This window comes from Sceloporus undulatus, chromosome 1 (genome assembly GCF_019175285.1).
Source record: "Sceloporus undulatus isolate JIND9_A2432 ecotype Alabama chromosome 1, SceUnd_v1.1, whole genome shotgun sequence".
NCBI classification, from domain to species: Eukaryota; Metazoa; Chordata; class Lepidosauria; order Squamata; family Phrynosomatidae; genus Sceloporus; species Sceloporus undulatus.
In genome coordinates this window covers 157,155,476-157,175,970 of record NC_056522.1, presented here as the reverse complement: position 1 = coordinate 157,175,970, position 20,495 = coordinate 157,155,476, and the positions used below count along the sequence as shown (strand labels likewise).

At 39.7% G+C, this 20,495-nt stretch overlaps 1 protein-coding gene across 4 annotated transcripts in view; it reads right to left on the bottom strand.

Annotated features, from left to right (window-relative positions):
* Nucleotides 1–8,142: 8,142 nt before the first annotated feature.
* The window catches only part of GPCPD1 (glycerophosphocholine phosphodiesterase 1), a 46,846-nt gene continuing 34,493 nt past the window's right edge, over nucleotides 8,143–20,495 (bottom strand). For 3 of the 4 annotated variants that reach the window (XM_042448505.1, XM_042448498.1, XM_042448491.1), the window contains 8 exons: nucleotides 19,980–20,057; nucleotides 18,108–18,147; nucleotides 17,296–17,357; nucleotides 16,144–16,209; nucleotides 15,900–16,036; nucleotides 14,661–14,796; nucleotides 12,127–12,287; nucleotides 8,143–9,769 (listed from right to left, as the gene is read on the bottom strand). In XM_042448505.1, the coding sequence (XP_042304439.1) occupies nucleotides 9,580–9,769; nucleotides 12,127–12,287; nucleotides 14,661–14,796; nucleotides 15,900–16,036; nucleotides 16,144–16,209; nucleotides 17,296–17,357; nucleotides 18,108–18,147; nucleotides 19,980–20,057 (870 nt within the window). In that variant the 3' untranslated portion in view covers nucleotides 8,143–9,579. Of the gene's footprint in view, nucleotides 9,770–10,366; nucleotides 10,392–12,126; nucleotides 12,288–14,660; nucleotides 14,797–15,899; nucleotides 16,037–16,143; nucleotides 16,210–17,295; nucleotides 17,358–18,107; nucleotides 18,148–19,979; nucleotides 20,058–20,495 lie in introns of all 4 variants that reach the window. The other variant, XM_042448513.1, reaches the window with a different exon arrangement.

Genomic DNA, 20,495 nt, shown 5'->3' with positions numbered 1-20,495 from the left:
TGGGCAATACTAACTGTGTAAATGCTTGGGAAACAAAGCTTTCTACATAAGGCCACGTTCATTTGTAATAATCTATCATTTCCATTCTGATAAAAACTAACTGGAAAAGATGAGCAGTGTGCAAACAAGAATTGAATGGAAAGACATTTTGTCGGTGATAGTGCTAGGAAATAAGCCTGTCTTTTGTAGGAGCCAGACGTTCCTAGCACATATGAAAATGCAAGAGCAGGAGGATGGGTATTTTCAATAAATCATGGGAACATAACCAGATCAACTGACATCCCTGCTCACTTTTAGTGGTTTGATTCCCAGAAATGGCCACTGAGTGTCAGTGTTGCTGTATCTTTCCAAAAGCTCTTATGAACAGTTCCTTGTCCTAGACTCAACCTGTTTTAGTAAAATAACAACAGCAAACACAAAACAACACAAAGCATCAGGGAAAGATTCAAATGAGAGATTTAAAAATATTTAAAATGTTCAAAAATATTTTAAATACCTGAATAAATAAATAAAAAATATTTTCTTTGGTGCCTAAAAGACAATAGCATCGGTACCATTAATACCTTCTCAAAAATCATTCTGTAGCTGACATGCCACTGCTACGAAAGACCTTAAACTTATGTATATCAAACATAAGTCTTGCTTCCAATAAAATTGGTGTTTGGAGAAAGGCATCAGACAATTCCACCAAAATGCAGGTGTAGGTTAATGGGGTCGGCAGGCTGCATGTGGGTCCTTTTTGTACCTTTATCCCATATAACAAGACTTCCAAATGAAAGGACATATATCTACAGTTCAGGATTTGTATTTAAAGATGTAACAAGGAGTGTAGACTTCTCTGTTAATTCTGCTGTAATCAACCTCCCTGAACTACTGTGGAGAATTCTAAATACTTTGTGAAATTACAAATCCCATGATTCCATAGGATGGAGCTGTGATAGTTAAGCTGGTATTAAACTGCCATAATGATGCAGTGCAGATACACCCTCAACAGTGGGAGAAGCATGAACAAGAAGCCACCTTTCATCAAGTAACACTAAAATTAGAAGTTTTAGTCAACTTGAACAAGGTGATTTCTGGAAGCCTTTTACAAACCAGGTCAAAATGTCTAGCCAAACCTCCCATGAAGTTCCCCCCACTTTGAGAGTCGAATAAGTTAGAGTCTAGACCAAAGGAAAGGGGTTTGTTTATTCTTTGACATGTTTCATAGGAAGGAACTGGCAGAACCACCTGTGAGTAATCCTTGATTAAGAAAAGACTATGAAATTAATGAGGTTGCCATAAGTTGAGAGGCAACTTGAAGGCATGCGCATGTGCGCACTCGCGCACACACACACACACACACACATTTTCCCACTTTCATCGTATTCTTTTTGTTGTTGTTACTAGAGATACCATCAAGTCTTCCTCACTTTTCCACCATTGGTAGTATTAATACTTAAAACAAACAAACAAACAAACAATAACATTTCATTCCAGGTCAGAATAATAATAATAATAATAATAATAATAATAATAATAATAATAATTTATATAGCACCATAAATTTACATGGCGCTTTATCATCAATTCAACATTAAAACCTGCCAATGATGTACAATCTAAAAGTCATAAAGTATAAAGCTATACAGTAAATAAGCAAATAATGCAATTAAATAGAAAACTATAAAAACAGGTAATACATATAATCAATCTAAATCATAAAACAATATTAAAATTCAGTTCCAAATGCTTCAGAGAACAAGAAAGTCTTTAATTTGGATTTAAAGCTAGCAAGAGTAGAGATAGTCTGCAGACATTTAGGGAAGAACAAAACAGAAGAACAAAATATTTGAATCCAAAGGTTATGTTTAATGGTAGAAGGTCACAGCTGGTTGCCCTGTTGCCTGCTGATAAAGGAATGCTTCAGCTAGCTCACATTGCTTGAAATGTTCCTTAGATATTTGCTACAAGGTTCAGTGTTTAGATGAGAACATTTGGCCCTCCTCTCTGTTGCAGCTGCTCCTTTGATAAAAAATAAAACCCAACTACCTGTAACATTCGAGTTCTATAAACTATTCTTAGCTGCAGAAATAGGATAAAAAAATTCACATGGATTCTAAGCTCTGGAGGGGTTGGTGGCAAGGAGCCAGAATAAAATGCTGCTAGCAATAGCAAAAACCCCCTCTGATGAATTTGGACTTTACATGCATTAGTTTGCTGAGGAGTGAAATGTGGAACTAATTAATTCCCTTTCCCCCAAATGAAAGTACATTAATGGTTATACATTAATGAGTGATATCTTCATTCCTCCTGTAACTTTTTAGTTATTTTTACAGTCATTGGGATGTGGCTTTGCACATGTTAAGGAGGTACAGTCAGCCCTCCACATGTGCAGCTTGCAGATTTGATTATTCATGGATTTGATTAATATGTTCTCTCTAGGAATCTCTAGATCCTCCAGCATGATTCTGCTGGAGGTCAACCATATAGTCATGATGGAAAATCTAGAGATTCATTCCTATAGAACACTTCTCTACACATTTGTATGTCCTCCAGCACAATTCACTGAGCAACTTCCAGCGCACATGTTGTCCATAGAGTTATACTGGAGGGTCTAAAGATTTGTAAAGAGTTGTTCTCTCAAGTTAAAAAAAAAAGTTTTTATTCGTGTGTTTTCCACTTTTATGGGGGTCCTGCACTCCTAACTCCAGCAAATGTGGAGGGCCCACTGTACACTCTTCTGTCCAGATGTGATGTGAAACCCTGATGTATTGGAAATTGCTTTATACCTATTTGAGATGGCAGCCTAAGATACCTAGGATAGCTGATGCCCCGTAAGCTTTAGAGTGGTCTTAGATGAGGCAACAGCAGACAATTGCTTGAATGAGGATGATAGGCCTAGGCCAGTGATGGCGAACCTTTTAGAGACCGAAGGGTCCAAACTCAGTGGCATTCCCACCCTGGGTATCACCCGGTGCTTGAGGGAGGGGGACTATGGGACATCCGGGCGTGGGAATTTTGGGGGGAACCCAAAGCACACTCTCAGCCTCAGGCTAGCAATAGCAAAACCCCCTCTGATGAAACTTGCCAAGAAAACCCCATGATAGTTTCATGTTACGGTCGCCAGGAACGACAAGGCACACTCTCTCAGCCTCAGGCTAGCAATAGCAATCCCCCTGATGAAATGCCACACTGCCGCCGCTTCCTCTTCCTCCTGCCTCTTCTCCCTCCTTCTCTTCCCCTCCCTCCTCTCACCAGTAGCAGAGGGATCCTTGAGGCATGGGGCTGCCACCGCTGCTTCCTCTTCCTCCTCCTCTTCCTTCTGTTTCCTCTCACCGGCAGCAGGAGGCTCACATGCTCACAGAGGGCTCCATATGCTGGCACTGGCATGAGTGCCATGGGTTCACCGTGGCTGTCCTAGGCTCTCTTTTAGGTTTAACAGATTTTCTGCACAGCTTTTGCTTGGTTATCAGAACACTTTCTCACCTCTCGTTCAGCAACTCTTTCCCCAAGTCATAAAGTATACAACTATACAGTAAATAAAGCAAATTATGCAATTAAATAGAAAACTGTAAGTCCCAGGATTTTTTTTCTTTCAATTTTACCTCTTCCTTTGGAAGTTTCCCCCTAGATGCTGCATTCTTGGAACTCTTCCTGCATCTCCACATGAAAATTGCAAGGTATTCTGGGGAAAGGGCAGTTATAGGGCACATTTGGGATTATCTTAGAGCTTCCTGTACTTCAAAAAGACGTTATCCTAAATACTGGAGTAGGGAACATGTGTCCCCATATAACTTGTTGGACTGTTATTCAACCCAGCTAGCATGGCCAATGTTCAAGGATGGTGGGGATTGCAGTACATCAGCTGGGCATTTCAGTATCTTAGAGATCAGTTGCCTGATGTAGATTTTCAACACTGTGTAGATCTTGAAGAAACCTTTTGAAGCATTTCACTTCCAACGCACTAGGGAGAGACTGGTATTTTGCCAGCATAGCACTGAGTGACCTTTAAAGCAGAGCAAACATTTAGAAGGAGCAAATGCCTTTTAAGAAATGAATTAAAAATGGATTTGGATGGCTTCCATTTACCACTAAAGTAGCTTAATCTGAATTATGGGACATTCTGTTCCAATTAGCATCCCCCTATTAAGTGCTTATTTTCATATACTGGAGTATGGGAAGAGTTGCATGTTTTAGAACAGTAGTTTCTAACTTTCAGTTCTCATGTTATTGGACTTCACTTCATAGAATCTCAAACCAGCACAGACAATGAAAGTTGCAGTCTAAAGACTGCAATATTGGATACAATATTGAAACCCACTGTTTTGGAATGTAAATTGAAGATAAAAAAATAGTTTAAGGTAGTTTCAAAGTTACTGCAGTCGTCTCTAGATAGACCACAGGAGACAATATCTGCAATCTTGCTTTCTGAATTCTGGGGAAAAGACAGTATTTCAGGAGCCATCAAACTGAAGATGAAACCGTTTGAAATTGTGATTCCCAAACTTTAGTCTTCCAGGTGTTTTGGACTTCAGTTCAACCAGTTCAAAACACAGCGGCCAGACTAGTCACCAGGACAGCTAGAGGTGACCATATAACACCTATTTTAAAATCTATTCACTGGCTGCTTATTAGTTTCTGGGTACAGTACAAGGTGTTGGTGATGACCTTTAAAACCCTTCAAGGCCTGGGTCCAACCTATTTGCAGGATCACCTTCCTCCATATAACCCACCCCATGCACTTAGGTCCTCTAGGAAAAATTTACTGCAGCCAATGACGGCCAGGCTGGCAGCAGTTACCCAGAGGGCCTTTTCATCTGCTGCTCCTAAATTATGTAATTGCCTGTTGGAAGAGATCCGAAACATTACCAACCTTGACAGCTTTAAGAAGGCTGTCAAGATGGATCTCTTCTGACAGGCTTTCGCTGAGTAATTCATTTGGTCACCTGCTGATATGGACCATCATTCAGAATACCCCATGATGCCCGTCTCACTACCTCTGATTGTTTTAATTATTTACATGGTAATTTATTATTGTTATGTGGGAATTATGTTGTTATTTTAGGAGGGAGGGGGTAATGGGGTTTGATTTTTAAATTATATGAATTTTATTATTGTTATTGTAAACTGCCTCAATCCTGTTGGAGAGGCGGGATAGAAATAAATTATTGTATTATTATTATTATTATTATTATTATTATTATTATTATTATTATTTAACTTATGACTTGGGAATCTGAAAATTTTCATTAGCAACAGTTCATAAAACTTTCTTGCCCCGCCCAGACAGGTACTGCATCATGAAATTTACTCAGTAGACTGCTCTTGCATGTTGTTTTTCTTTCCTCCCTATTTTCAATCTGTTTATAGAACACGTCAATCTGTTTTTTTGTGGTCTCTTTCCAATTTTATGTGGCTGAAAACCATCCAGTATATTTGCATATACTGTATAAAGTTCTACTTGAGAGCAGGATTTCGAGCTAGATGATCTTAATTGAGATCCTCATTTTTCTTAAATGATAGGATTAGATTAACCTCTGCAGCAACATCCCAAATCCAAACTCAGGTCGGTTACAGACCGGCACTTGCGACGTCCGCAGGACATCCCATTTTAAAAAAGGGGCGTCTCTTCTAGACGCCCCTGGCTCTAATACGGACTCAGTCCGTACAATATGGCGCCGGCCGTTCCACACGGCCGGTGCCATCTTTACATATCGGATGCTGTGCGTCTGAACGTGTCGCGGCGCTAATGACGTCGCGAGTGTGCCAGTGGCGCCTCGCAACGTCATTAGGGTGCCGCAGAAAGAAGCTCCATTTTGGAGCTTCTTTTTTGCTCCGCAAGGAAGCCGCGCGGTGTGGCTGCGACGGCTCCCTTACGGAGAAAACGGCGGCAGCGGCAGACCGCCTCAAAGCAGCGGTCTATAACCCGCCTCAGATTCTACATGCATACTTTAAAGCAGGAGTGAGCATCTCCGTGGGGTGTGGAGGCCACATTTCACCTCCTCCCTTCCCCTCATGAACTACATATTGCAGCATGCTGAAAGTAATATCATGTCACTTGTTAATGCAATTTTTTTGTTGGGGGGGGGGGAGACAGAAATAGGCTGCAATACTGTATGATTCAGTGTAGTACAGTGAATTGCCTACAAGGGTTGCTACCACACCCCTCATGCCATTTTAAGCCTGGTAATAAAGAATCTTCGAGGGTTCAGACACAGTACCCCCAACTTTCAGTAGCCAGCTATGATTCCAAAGATAAATTAGGTAATCCTCAAAGAAGCTCATGCACTAATCCTTTAGTGAAGGTTTCACACAATTGTATGAATTGATGCTTGGCTAAATTGGGTAGCATGATTAAATAAATTGGTGCACTTTGAGGATTAGTTCAAGTTATGAACCAAAATGTGCCCACTGAAATTTACCACACACCTACTAATTTTTGGACAAATTCTTCCACATCTGTAGTATCAGGGCAATAAAAAGTAGATCTATTGACAAGATGATTGGTCTGAATCTAGATTTAGTGATCTTACATGCATATGGCCCTCAACAGACAAGCCTTTGCAGTGCTCTCATTACATGCAAGGGTTGCCTGGTGGGAGTGCCCACATACCTGGCAACCCTCACACATAACGAGGGTGTCGTAGCTGTGCAGCACCACCCACATGGCGCGCACAGCTATGACAGGGCATCTTTGCAGGTTTGTTGCAGCGCAGCTGTGCAGCAAAAAGGAGGCGGTTTTTACTTGTTCTTTTTTTGCTGCACAGCAGTGTTGCACAATCTGGTTACTGCGGCGCTGCTGTGCAGCAAAGAGAAGTGCCTCCCTGGCGCTTCGTTTTGGCGGTCTGTACCCCGCCTATATAAATCAATAGGCCTTATTAACATAAATCCCACTGATTTCAGCAGATTTAACTGGGTCCAATACAGGTAATAGTTATAAAATAAACAATAGCATATCTTAAAAACGATTGTGTGGGTGATGGAGAAGCACCCTGCTTAATCAAATGGTTCTATGCATAAAGTGGCAAATAACTGCATCTGCCTTCCTAGAGACTGTAGCGTTTAGAGTGAAAGCACTAAAAGAGAACATAAAGACAAAAAGGCGAATGCCATGAATTTGATTTATTTAATGTCCAAGGATTTGTTCCTTTTCTTCAAAGATATAGGGGATGACAACTAAACCATTGATTTTTAAATTGGAAATTAATCCCAAATCTAAGTTTTTTGATCCTCAAATTCAGTTGAACACTTGATCTCAGTCAGGGGTGAACATCTGCCGTGTGGGGCACTTTCACAGGTAGGTAAGTCCATGAGGTTTGCAGTGCATTTAAAAGTCCTGCATGTCATCATATTCTAGCCCACTACCTGAGCAAGGGGGAGGACGAGATGGTGGTATGGTAAAACTGGAGGTCCCTCTCCCACGTAAAAGACGTTTACACTCACCTCCCATTGATCCTATGGAGAAAAACAAGACAAAAAGAATTCTGATTCAAAGGGTACTTTGCCAGAATTATAGCATCTAGCTAGGGCTCTCCTCCTCCTTGTTCTAACCTCACCTCCTAGGTACAGCATTAGTAGCAGAATAGCAAACTACATACCCCCAGTAAAGAAGAAGGGAAAGCAAAGCCTCTCTCACCACTGCATCCTCCCTCCCATTTGAGTTGAAGGGGCTTTGCTTTCTCTTAGTGCAGTGCTGAGAATCATCCTTGTACCTGAATCAAAACTGAGGCATCCTCAACTACTTGTGGTATTCCCCATCATCCTCCCTTCCCATTCCATCTAGAGAGGGAAGTGCTGTTGTTGTCTTTACCTTATCCATATCATTCCTGAGAGTGGGGCTTTTCTTCCACCATCCCTCCACATGGAGGTGGGTGGAAAATAGAGAGACAGTCAGCTCATTGTGTGGTGGCAAATCACTTGTCCAACAGATCATGCTGCTGAAATTTGATAATGGTGTGTGTGTGGGGGGGGGGGATTCTTTGGGAAAATTGGGGAGCATGAAGAGCCACAAAAATGTGGCTGTGGAGCTGCATGTACTACACCAAGGCTGCATGTGCCCCATCGGTGGTGTGGATATCTCTTTCCCCTTTTCCTTCCATGTGCTCGCTTGAATACAGACTTACATCATTATAGAGACATTAAACACAGAGATAAACTGAATTTAGATACAAAATGGATTTTATTTTTAAAATAAGACAGTTCCCAGAGACCCCAAGACTGTGCTGTTTGTGGAGGACAAGAGGAATTTCAGTACAAACAACAGGAAGCAAACCATGTTCCCCCAAACAACTCAGTAGTACAGATCAAAAGCCATGTACATACTTGCATTTATTGAACTTTCATAGAATCAGCTTTATACAGCAGTGACAAGATTCATATCATACATGCTATTGTTCCAATTGTTGATTTGCCATAGCAAGAAAAAAATAAATATATTTTTTTCATTTTTATTTTGCATTTAACACTTCAGTAAAAATTTACAGGTAATTAAGTCTCATTACCTGCTATGGTAGAGAGGTATGGGTAATAACATGCAAACATAAGTACAGTATGTGAAAAAATACGCTTATCATAATTTCTTAATAATTTATACACAGTGAACACAGAGGGAGATTCTATTACATTCTGAAAATTAAGTTGAGCTTTCTTTTCTAAATGCACCCGCTAGTGGCTTGAAATAAAGAATGAAATGACAAAATCTCATTTAGCTATCTACACACAGAGGCCTGTGATTTTTCAGCAAAAACTGAAGCATTTTTATGCAGTCCTTACCACCCTTGCACCATATAGCACCACAAGGGAACAAGGACTGCTAGACATCCAGAGCATCATGCTTAGCATTTTCTGGCATTTGTATTGTGCATCTGTTCATTTAACATTTAAGAACAATGATACCATTTTTCAATTTATAGTCAGACACTGGCAATTTGGCTTATACTGATTTACAACATTCTGAGCTTCAGCAAAATGCAGATACTAAAAAAGGAAGAGAAGGGGTGCTATTCACCTGTAGGTTGCTAAACAGAGATCACACCATTCATCACTGTATCTGGCAAAATAAACACACCAGCAGCCTGACAGCAACAAGATTTTTTTTTAAAAAAGAGACTAATTGCAACATTGCAATAATGCTGGCACATGTTTGTACAGATGCATGTGCCAATGCAAATGCATGCACTTGAGGTACCTTTTCATCGGACTAAATATGATTTTATACAGTACAGTTTTCTCCACTAGCATTGGAGCCTAATCAATTAAACAGTGATATTTGGCAATTTACATCCTAGCAATATAGGCAACTGTTGCATTTCAGATTGCTCAGAAACTAGGTGCATATGTTACAGTACACAGATTCCATCTGAAAGTAGTCAGTTCCGAATATACAAGAGATACAGACAAGGGCAGAGCAATTACAACTGACCAAGCATTTCAGCTGTGCTTGACAATCTAGCAATGACTTGGAATAGGCTACAGTGGACCAGGTGTTATTGCTTCATTTGGATGTGAGAACAGTGAGGCATTACTAGCATTGTTCAGTGGAAACAAGTGAACACAGACATCAACAGCATTTGTTATAACTTAAGAGACCAGTAGAAACTAACTGTTTGTACTTTCTGACTTTCTTGGTATAATGGGGCTACTACTATTACACTTACACAGACCTAAACTACTGAAGTGGCTAACAGTGGGACAAATACAGCTTTTCAGCTCTGGTACCTCCTTCTTCAGCCGTTCTAGCTGCTCTGTCTGGAATATATTTGGTTGTTCAGGCATCCAGTCATAAATCCTATATAAAGCATATAAAGAAAAGTATTTCATTAATGTTAAGCCAATCTAAAGCAAAGCAAAACATTTTAAAGTACTGTACTGTCAAAAAAATTGAATGCCAATACTTAAATTTCTCTCTAAGTATTGGCATAGTTAAAAGGCAAATAATCTTAACCTGAAAAATTCTTTTATGTTCAAATGCACTGAACTTACTTTAGAACTACTTACTTTAGAAGTAAGGCACCCTGCAACTAGTATGTCATCAAGTTCTGAGGCAACAGATCAAAGAAGTTACAGACTGACAACACTTCTGGGATCTCAGAGTCCTGTTAGGCATTACCGCTATCCAACTTTATACCACTATCCAACTTTCAGAGTACATGCATTCAAACAAAGTAAAGACATTACCTACTATCTCCATGCCATGCTATATCATTTTATTATTTTAGCTATATGAACAGCCCAAATAAAATAGTGCTTATTTTGCTTCCACATCAAAAGCATTGCAAAATATCAAAAGTTATTATAAAAAGCTGAGTGGGAAGAAAGCATTATGACTCCACTGTGGATTGCTTACGTGCTTTTTAAAAAGGCATTCTAGGAAGCAGTTACAAACCTGTCATCATTTGGAAACTGAGGATCTGGTGAAGATAGAAGAAGAGTAATCCATTCAGCAGGGACTAAACTAGTTACTTGTTCAGTAACTAGTTCACCCTGTTGAAGAAGTGATTGCTGATTTATTTTTGGTCAAGGACAGGAATGAGAAACTTATTTCTCTCCAGATGCTGCTGGCCCGTCCCAACCTACATTTCAGTCTGTTGGCTATTTTGACTCTGACAAATTGGAGTTGGAACAATATCTTGAGGGCCAGAGACCTCATTTCCTTAGTTTAGGTCACTCACATCTTACAGATGTTTTTTAGCCTCAGGAGAGAAATAAGGCTTCCTAGATGTTGCAGAACTGAAACTTCCCTCAGCCACAGTCAGCTTTATCAATCCAGTAACATCTGGAAGACCACATACTCATCATCCATAATTACCTCCTTTCTTCTGGTCCACCTAACTCCAAAGTAACGGTCAGTGCTCAAAATTCAGGAGGCATTTTTATGATCACCACTGTGGCCTGGCTCTCCACTGCTTGCCTCAGAGACTGGAAATTTGCTATCAATATATCTACCGAAGGGGCTGCAGTTTATCTAACCAAACTGCAATACTAATCAAATCCCTTTTCCTTTTCCCAGCAAGAAAAGAACAGGCCCCAAAGTCTGTTTTGATTATCTTTTTATGTTTTGATTACAATTTGCACTGCATGTGATATTGTTAGCTGCCTTGAACACTATTTTTCAATGGAAAGGCAAGCCAAAGGTTCAGTAAATAAATATCTTATCAGTGTCCTGAACACTGGCCCACCTTTGCCAAAACATATCCCTGCAAGACAAGAGAGGAATAAATGTATATGTGTTTTTTTCAAATTACTGAATCATGGTTTATTTTTTGCCCTGCATTTCTACCAACAATACCAAACGCTCCAGGCTTTAACAATCACACAGCATTATGTCCATATGAACCAATATAATTTTTGCACAGCAGCAATCAGAGTTTGGTTTTATTTTTAATGTAGCTCAGCTGGGAGTGTTTAAGAAAATGCATGTGTTTTCAGACTGTATTTTGTACAACCCAAATACAACAACTGGGAAACACAGATTAAAAAGAAAGATATCAGTTGGGGAACAAGCCCACCTGAAAACTTTGTAGAAGGGGCAAATTAACTGAATAAAAGTAAATGAAAAAAATAAATACAAACTATTCAAGTTACAATAATTGGTACTTTTCCCAACAGGAGAAAAGATGGCATGTTCCCCAGATAGAACAACTTTAATTTAGAGATCTTCATGTGAAAAGGTGCAAATAGAAACTGCCTTTTCCCAATCAGCTCATAAGCCTTCAGCGGCCCTTGAAAATGTTCCTGAGTGGCATGAGGATCTGCAGAATAGGGCAGGGCTGTTGCCCAGGGGAATGGGTAGAAAGAGGGAAATGGAAGAAAGCCAAGAAAAAGCACCCGCTATCAGTGAAGTCAGTTTTCCACCCATCTCCTTTGTCTCAGCAGATCTATGGATCCAGCCCATAAAAACAATGCATTGAAGGTATGTGTCACCAGTAAGACCATAAATATATCAAAGTTGTTATTTGCATATGACTCCTTCATTTTTTTAAAAAAATGAAAAAAAAATGCAAATTGACCATGCGTATTGTTGTCAAGGGAAATTTTTGACACAGAATTACTACTACCACTAAAAGGATTCAAGATATGACTTGAATCTGAACACAATTAATTGCTTCCTAGAAAATGTATAAAATAACTGAAATACAATAATACCTGTCATATATCAGACCATGAACTCCCCATTCTCTCAATATCTTCCTGTTCTCTGGCTCATTTGCATGATCACCCCAGCAAAAGACAACTAAACCTTTAGATACAGCATCTTCAATGAATGATGGATTGTTTAGCAGTTCTTCAGTATGTGCATTAATTCCCTGAAAAAGAAATATAAAACAATAAGTATATTAACCAAATGTAGCTGAGATGTTAATGAATGCAAAACTCAATCTTCCAAACTAGCATGTGGTCATACTTAATATGTCCTATAGCCATTTCTACCAGGTTACAATGCACTTGTAATAAAGAAACTGATAAAGCTAAAAGGTTTCTTTGAGTGGTCACCTGTCAATTCACACACAGGACTTTCCCCTGACGCTTCAGCAGAGTATTTGGAAACTTCTATAATGGATCCATTATCTTTTATCAGCAGCTTCAACATCCTTATGTTGCATGTCATTCTGTTTTACCTCATGTTTGTGTCACTGTTTTATACCAATCTATCCATGTTACACTCAAGAGAGAAGGCAGAAGAACTGTGTGAGTTCACAAATGAACAATTAAGGAACCAGTTACAGGTAAGAAACCAGCTCTTTGTGGTCTGTGTGTAACTCACATACAGTATATGGAAAGTTGTAGAGCTCAATTTGAACAGAAGGATGAGCGAATGTCAATCAGGACAGAATGCAGCAATGTTGTGCAAAAAGATGCATCAGTATGGAACCTCGTGTATATGCAAAAAAAATGGATGACTGCAGCCACATGGAACACATCTGGAATGGGTATTTCTTTTAGAAACACAATCAGCTCTTTGTATCCATGGGAGTTCGGTTCCAGACCACCACCAACCTGCAGATACCAAAATCCGCAGAGCCTCAAGTTCCATTGTTTCTAATGGTGGCCGAACACGTGTGACCATTTTGCCATGGTCACATGCACCCTCCGCCATTGGGGAGGATGGGATGGAGCCACCCAGAGATGCTCCAATTGCTGGTTGGCAAGCCTGCAGAAGAGAGCCAACTGTACTGTGAATAGAACTGTGGCTGTAGTAAAATGCTCTTCAACTATTCCTGGTCAGAGAAAATTGGCAACTACCCACTTTGCCAGACACTGCTGAGAGATAAGGACCATTCACCTACATGCCTCTGTAGCACATAGTAAACAAAGGAACTTGTGAAAGGTTACAGTTCGGTCAGTATATGTAAGAGCCCTCCCAACATCCAGAGTAAGACATGGTCTCCACTGCCAATGATCGGTTCTATAGAATGTTTGGTAGCATTATGTTCTATGACATGTGAAAAAGAAGAGACAACTTAGCTACCAAGAAATGTCTGGTCAGAGTATTTGTCTCCATGAAAAAGTCAGAATAGGGAGTGTAAATTAGGGGTGGGCCCCTGAGCTGTTTTTGTAGCCCTTCAGAACCACCTAACAGTCAAAACATTTTCTTTGCTCCAAAATGTCCTTCAGGGGGCCCGGAAGACCCCAAAACATTATGAGAATGTCCACATATGCCCCAAAGGGCATTTGGAGGGCAAAAAGTGATTTTTAAAAAATGTAAAACAATAATTACAAGTCTAAAAAGATTAAAAATATATTAAATTGTTTCTCAGTTAAAACCAAGTTAAAACATAACTGTATAATATAACTATAAAATATGTAAAGCCTAGATAAAACCCAAGTTTCCAACACTGGCACCAATCAGGCTTCCAGAAGGGAGGAATCCAACAACCAGGGTGCCATTGCAGAAAAGGAAAAGATGTGGCCATCCAAAGGTACCTAGGGAGGCTACTGCAGCTTTGTAACCTCCCAGTTGCCCATTTCTGGCCTAAACAGACAAGATACAATTTAGCAACCTAGTGTAATACACCCTATGAACTCCTCCATGTAGGTTCCATGAAGAATATCTAGATAGGGAGAAATGAGCAAAGATGTTGGAGAATAGTATCTGGATCTAGTCTGTGAACAAGTATTCATCTTCCCTATGTAGGTGCCACTCCTTTAGAGTGGGTGGCAATGTAACCAATTTCTTTTGTAGCATACCAAGCATGAACTGGGAGCACATGCTCTAAAAACAGCTGCTGGGAATGAAGCCCTGAGGAAGCCTTAGATGTCTCTATATCTATAGGTTGATCTTCAGCATTGGATGCCAGAACACATTCTATACTTTGTGATCTCAATGATTATCAGAAACAAAGGACTAATGCTGAAGATGATCTAAACATTCAGTCATCCCTGCAGAATGCACTTAGGTTTTTTCTTCCTCCTCCCTTCTGTCTTTATTGCCATTTCCACCACTGGTATTGAGAATCACTAAAATTCTTATCAACCTAAGTTTTAAGTCTTTGGAAGACTTCCTTTTCTCCCTTGGGATGACTCTCATTGGCCTCTGTGCTGTCTATAGTGTTTGGGTGGCGGGGCAGTATGCTCTGTTGGCATCAAACCTGACTGACCTCCTGGTACTGGTCCCAATTCAATTGCCTGAATGGTATTGGGTTTCGGCTGATGAAGCTAGCCCACAAGCAACAACTTACCAGCAGATTTTCAAATAGTGCAAAACTTGTAGCTATAGCTGTGGTACGACACCTGAGATCCATCAGTTCTGGGTAAATTTCAGTTTTTCCTTGAGTCAGAAACAAGATGGGGTATTTATTTTGTTTTTGCCTGACCCTGCAAGAAAATTGCAACTAAGTCATAATTTGACAGGGAAAAAACATCTTCCACATTCTCCTACTATGAATACACAACAATTTACTTGCAAATTTAAAAGTAGTTTCAACAGCATCATGCCAGCTGTATGAAAATGCTTATGAATAGAGTCAAATTGTTTATGGACATTAATGTTACATTTATTTTCTCAGAAAAGTGAAATAGTGTTATGTCATCTGCTCTCCCCTTCCCTCACAACTTTTCATCTCCATGAAAGACCAATTTGACAGTTACTAGTGTTTAGGCAAAAAGATTATAGTAGACAGGACACAAACCATGACAATTTGCAAATAATTTTATTACTGACACACATTAGTTCAGCCTTTAGATGTACAGCTCTTGGTTCTTTACCAGTAGTATCATCATCATCATCATCATCATCTTATATTCCGCCATTCTCCCAATATATGAACTCAAGGCAGCGTATCTGCAGAGGTGGGAGTGTAACAAGAAGCTCTGCTTGCAAGCATGCTTCTTCCTAATTTTAATGGACTGTGGCTGTTTTTGTTTATTTAATTAAAGGACACATAAGCAAGTAATTTTGTTAACCATGTTTTGTTGCTTAACCATCAATGGCATGGCAAGTTATCAAATTGCCTTCTTCATTCCTTTTGTTATCTTCTGTTTTAGAGTGGGGTAAGCAGTAGGAGAACAAGCCACAGTTCACAAGCCCACAAGAAAACATGGGGTTAGCCTGCGATTTCTGGATAGTTAACAAACCACTACTGTAAATGCAGGATTCTGCTTCACAAGCCAAATTTCAATAAACTGCACTTTAGCTTATTACAATGTGCAAACACAGTTGTTACATTTCACAACATCACAACAAATAAGTTTCTGTCACTGTCCAGTCCTTTAGAGCTTTAAGGAGCCTGTATCATGATGTTACTAATGAGCTGCACAGCAATAACAAAATGTTAAATTTAACATAATCTATTTCTATTCATTGTCTTGGTTAGGTATGAGCCTTTCCCACATGAGATTACTTTGAATACAATCTATATTCTCCAGTTTAAAAATATGTCTCTCCAAAATTATATTGAAAAGTATTTCCATTTGCTCACATTGTGCATATATCTGCATCAAATGAAGAAAATATAATCCTCCTGCTTCCAGCCTTAAGCAGAACAGTTTTCAAAATTATGTCCAAGAAGAGGTTCATGTCAAAGTAGGTTGAAAGGTTGCCATCCCATATACCATCCTGCCAAAACAAGGCACACAAATAATCCTGCATCTATTTTAAATAGAATGCTTCTATTTTAAAAAACCGTTATCTTCGAATTCACTTTATAAGCCACACTTTCTTACCCTCTGCTGACAGATCCATTTGATTTCTATATTAAACCCAACATTTTCAGGAATACATTCTAGTACCTGTGTAAAAAAGCATAATTCATGTTACCAAAAATTACTGGCAACATTTACCACTAATATCCAGGAAAAAATTGTGCTCGCTGTATTTAGGAGTGACATCAATATTTTCTAGATTTTGAAACAAAATGGTTCTCCTCAAGCTACAGGAACAGCCTTTCAAGATTTCCAATGGCCAACAAATGTCTATTGCAAAGGATAGCTACATTAACAGCCCAGAACATGTTATTTTTAGTTATGACATTACTCATATTTATACAGTGCATTCTGGGTTTCCATCTCTGTCACACTAGCAGAATACATTAACAAACCCAAGAAACAGATTCGTAGGCAAAGATATCCAGAAACTAGGTAGGCTGTCAATGGAACACATTTTAATGGCAATCAGCATTTACTAGAGGAACATTTGCCCCTACTAAAAGTAGGAAGGGCTACTAAAGGAAAAAATAAACTTAATAGCCTATATCCAGAGATATTTACCACCAGTACCCTCCATGCTACACTAGCTCACATACAAAACTGTAAAGAAAACAATAAGGAAAGAAACGCAGTGCTTGGTTGAAATCTTTGACTACAGTAGGACCTTGGTATTCATGGGTGATCCATTCTGGACTCCCTTGAGAATTCTAAAATCTGTGGGATCTCAAGTCTCATTGTCCCCAATGGCAGTGTGTGCATGTGGCTGCACAGCCATTCGGGACAAGGGGACTTCAGGTAAGCCCTTGTTGTCCTCAATGGCGGTGTGGCCATGTGCATGCACCACCACTGGGGAGAACAGGGACTCTCCCTAATGGTGGCATGTAGCCACAGGCACATGCCGCCATTGGGGACAACGTGGGCAGTATTTCCAACAACAGTAAGAGAAGCTGCTTCTGGCTGCTTCTTTTATGTTTAGGCATCGTACTAGTAATGAGAGGAGGAAGCATGAATATAATTCAGTGGGAATTTCAGATGCGGCTGGGGAGATAAAAAAAATGCAGTGTTTTTAACCAATTGTGCTGCTGCTCACTGTGATGGTGGTGACTTGCTCATATGGCAAATTTGTTCCCTGATTTGGTATAGGCAGGCTGCCCTAGACTGATTACTTACGTTTTGTAGAGAAGGGAATGGTTGCATATCAGAAGGAACATTTTCGTCTTCTTTAAATGATTCTGCAATGAAATTTATATTAAAAAATGCCTTGAAAAGAAGTCTTAGACAAAAGGCATATACTGTGATGGAAAACTTCATGATTTCTAACTGAACAGTGGTAATTCATATATGCCATGGAATCATGACCTGATGGACTGATTCTATCCTACCTCTACCCTGCCTCACTCCCAAGGAAGCAGTTAATTGATGACGGAAAGAAAACTCACACACAGTGCTTCCAATAGCTGCCTGGTGCCAAGAGAGAGAGATTAATTCTGCCCAACTCTTTTTGCTCTGATTCCGTCCTTCCCTTTCTGGAGCATGAGATAAAATTGCTTGTACTAATAAGCGCCTGAAGTTTTAATGACCAGGGGCCAAACTTAATTACCACGGTAACTCTTATTCTAAATGGTCTTCTATTGCAATTCTAATTCCAAATGGCCTTCGAAATAATTGCCAACTCAGGAGCATTTTTTCAGTAGCAAAATGTAACTTGCCATCTTGAGACTTAAGACTTCAGTGGCAATGCAATGAGAGCTTAGCAGTAGAACTGACTCCAGTGAAGCTTATCAGGTCAACTATTTCATTTTAATATATTTTAGAGTTGTTGTGCAATACATTTCTACACAAACTCTTGCAAATTAAGCAGCATTAAAAGATACTCTATGGTACAACCACTATGACGTATTCAACTATTAATGAGAAAGTTCATTAACTGACTCAAAGTACAAAAGATTAAAGCAAAAAGGATTTTAAAGAATTCTACATACCTTGACTATCTTTTGATTTTAATGCAGTCACATGGGCCAGCTATCAAAATAAAATTTAAAAAAGGAATGAAATGAATATATGCTCTGTTAGGAAGTAGCAAGCTATTTCAAAAACAGCTTATTTATTTCTGAACAGTGATTGCACACTGTTCTCAAAATAAAGCAATGAGCTGTCTATAAGAATTGTTTGTTCAATCTTGATCTGTAGGTAGGTCTATGATATGGGACGCTTAGAGTTAGGGCCGGAACAGAGCAACCATAAATGCCGGCTTCTGGGTGGTTTGGGGAATGCAGCATTTATACTCCAAGAAACCACTCAGTCAGCTACACAGGGGTAGCTTCAAGATGCTCCGGGGGCATGCTGCTAGAGCACCTGGATGTTGTGTGGGGGCTGCCTAAGGTGGCTCAAAACCAACCCGAATAAGAGATCTCTTCCACTCCTATTTTGGGCTGGTAGTGGAGGGTGTCTTCAGGACCACGGCATATTTGCTGCAGTCCGTCCCAAGGCTTCTTTGGCCGGGGGGGGGGGGGGGGTTCAAGCTGTCCCTTCCTGCTGGTCTGTCCCAATCCTTACTTTTCTGATTACCTGGACCCTATAACATTCTGAAATGGCTAGCTCTGAAATTACAACAAACCAGGGCTTAATTAACAAAGAAAATCCAATCATCTGAAAGCAATTCAAATACTTCTCCCAAGGATTAATGAAATTCTGAACAGTGCTTTGGGTAATTAAGTCGACCATTTGTTATGCAGTACAGTACACAGTATCATAAGTTCTTGGACTTTTTGAGTCCCTGTGAACAGGAATTTGGAGTTAAAGTGTTCTGTGCTCCTACTGGTAACAAATATAATTCTAGTTCTAATTTACTAGTGGCAAGCGAGTAAGCAGCACACAGCCACATCATAACAGAACTGATGGCATTTATTCTCTCTGTGAACGAAAACCAAGTAGACTATTTTAAAAAGCTCTACATATACACTTTATCTTTTTATAATGAAATTTTATGGCCAAATTTGTTACATTTTTTCAATTAAGTTAACAGTTAATATCTAATGGAAAACATATGTCCAAAACTGCTGAGAGTGACACTTGATGAACCTCAATATTATTGTAGCTAAAACAAGCCTACACTGGCAGCTGTTTTGATCTTTCATTAAGGTTTCCATTTCACGGGAAAGGGTAGACTATAATGTTTTCTTAGGCCCAGTATAGACTGGTGCTATGCGCTGGCCTGGGGCTGAAATTAGGGCTCAGGAGAGCGGAGCGTTGAGCCCTACCACGCTGTCCGGGTGCCATCTTGGCGTGAGCGCCAATAATGTGCCTTGTGTGCCACATCCAAACGGTGTGGCGCATGAGTGGCATCATCATGGTGCACGAGCACAACAATGGTGCCAGTTCTGTGGTGCAAAAAGAAGCCCCTTTTCAGGGCTTCTTTTTCTGCCATGCACAGGCCGTGCTGTGTGGCTGCCGTGGTGTGCTTCTGGGGCAGAAAGGGGCGGCATCTCGCTGCTCCTTTCTGCCCGTCTGTTGAGCCCCTTAGTTTTCTCATACAGATGACAAGCTTTGTCTAACATTGTAGAGCTTCCTTTAAGAAGGAGATGACAGACCCAGTGCATTCAGGTTTTCAGAAGGTCAAATAAAATTTTCTTCTCTGGCATTTGAAGTAAGCTGCTGCTGTTTGTATAACCTTTACATTGTGGCACTTTTATGCTGCTGTTGTAACTGATTGCTGACTCAGTTCACTTATGTTTATAGACTTTATATTGTTAGTGCCTTTGAAGCGAGTGGGAAAGAAATGTTAAATTAGAATCAACACCAGATTTCTAAAACAAATTAAAAAGCCTGCCTCTTTGTCCAGTTTCATACAATACCTGAAGTAACTGCAGCTGGGCGAATGTGAGCTCCTTAACAGCAATCTCAAACAGTTCCAATGGTTCAGTATCATTTTTCTTTTAAGCAATGGGAAAAAAAGGGTTATGTCAGAAAACCACAAGACACCAAGAATTCTTCTGAGACGTGCATTTTACACACAGCTAAAAGACTGCTAAATTTTAGATAGTAATTACATATACATAACCTACACTAGATTTAGATTCTGCCACTACCACTCATTATGTTTAAAGTCATTAAGACCTCTTTCCTTCTTTATAAACTAGAAAGCAAGAAGAGAAATGAATGAATGAATAACCTCAATGATCAGCTTGTGGATAACATTGTTAGAATTCTCTTAACTTTGCCTGGAACTTCTCCAAGCGCTTATGGATACGAGCATTGACATATATCACAAATGATTTATATTTTCCTTCTTACCCAATAAAACCAGAAGTGCATTATGCTGTTAATATTTATTTTACTGTATGTTTCATACACCATCCACCACATAAACA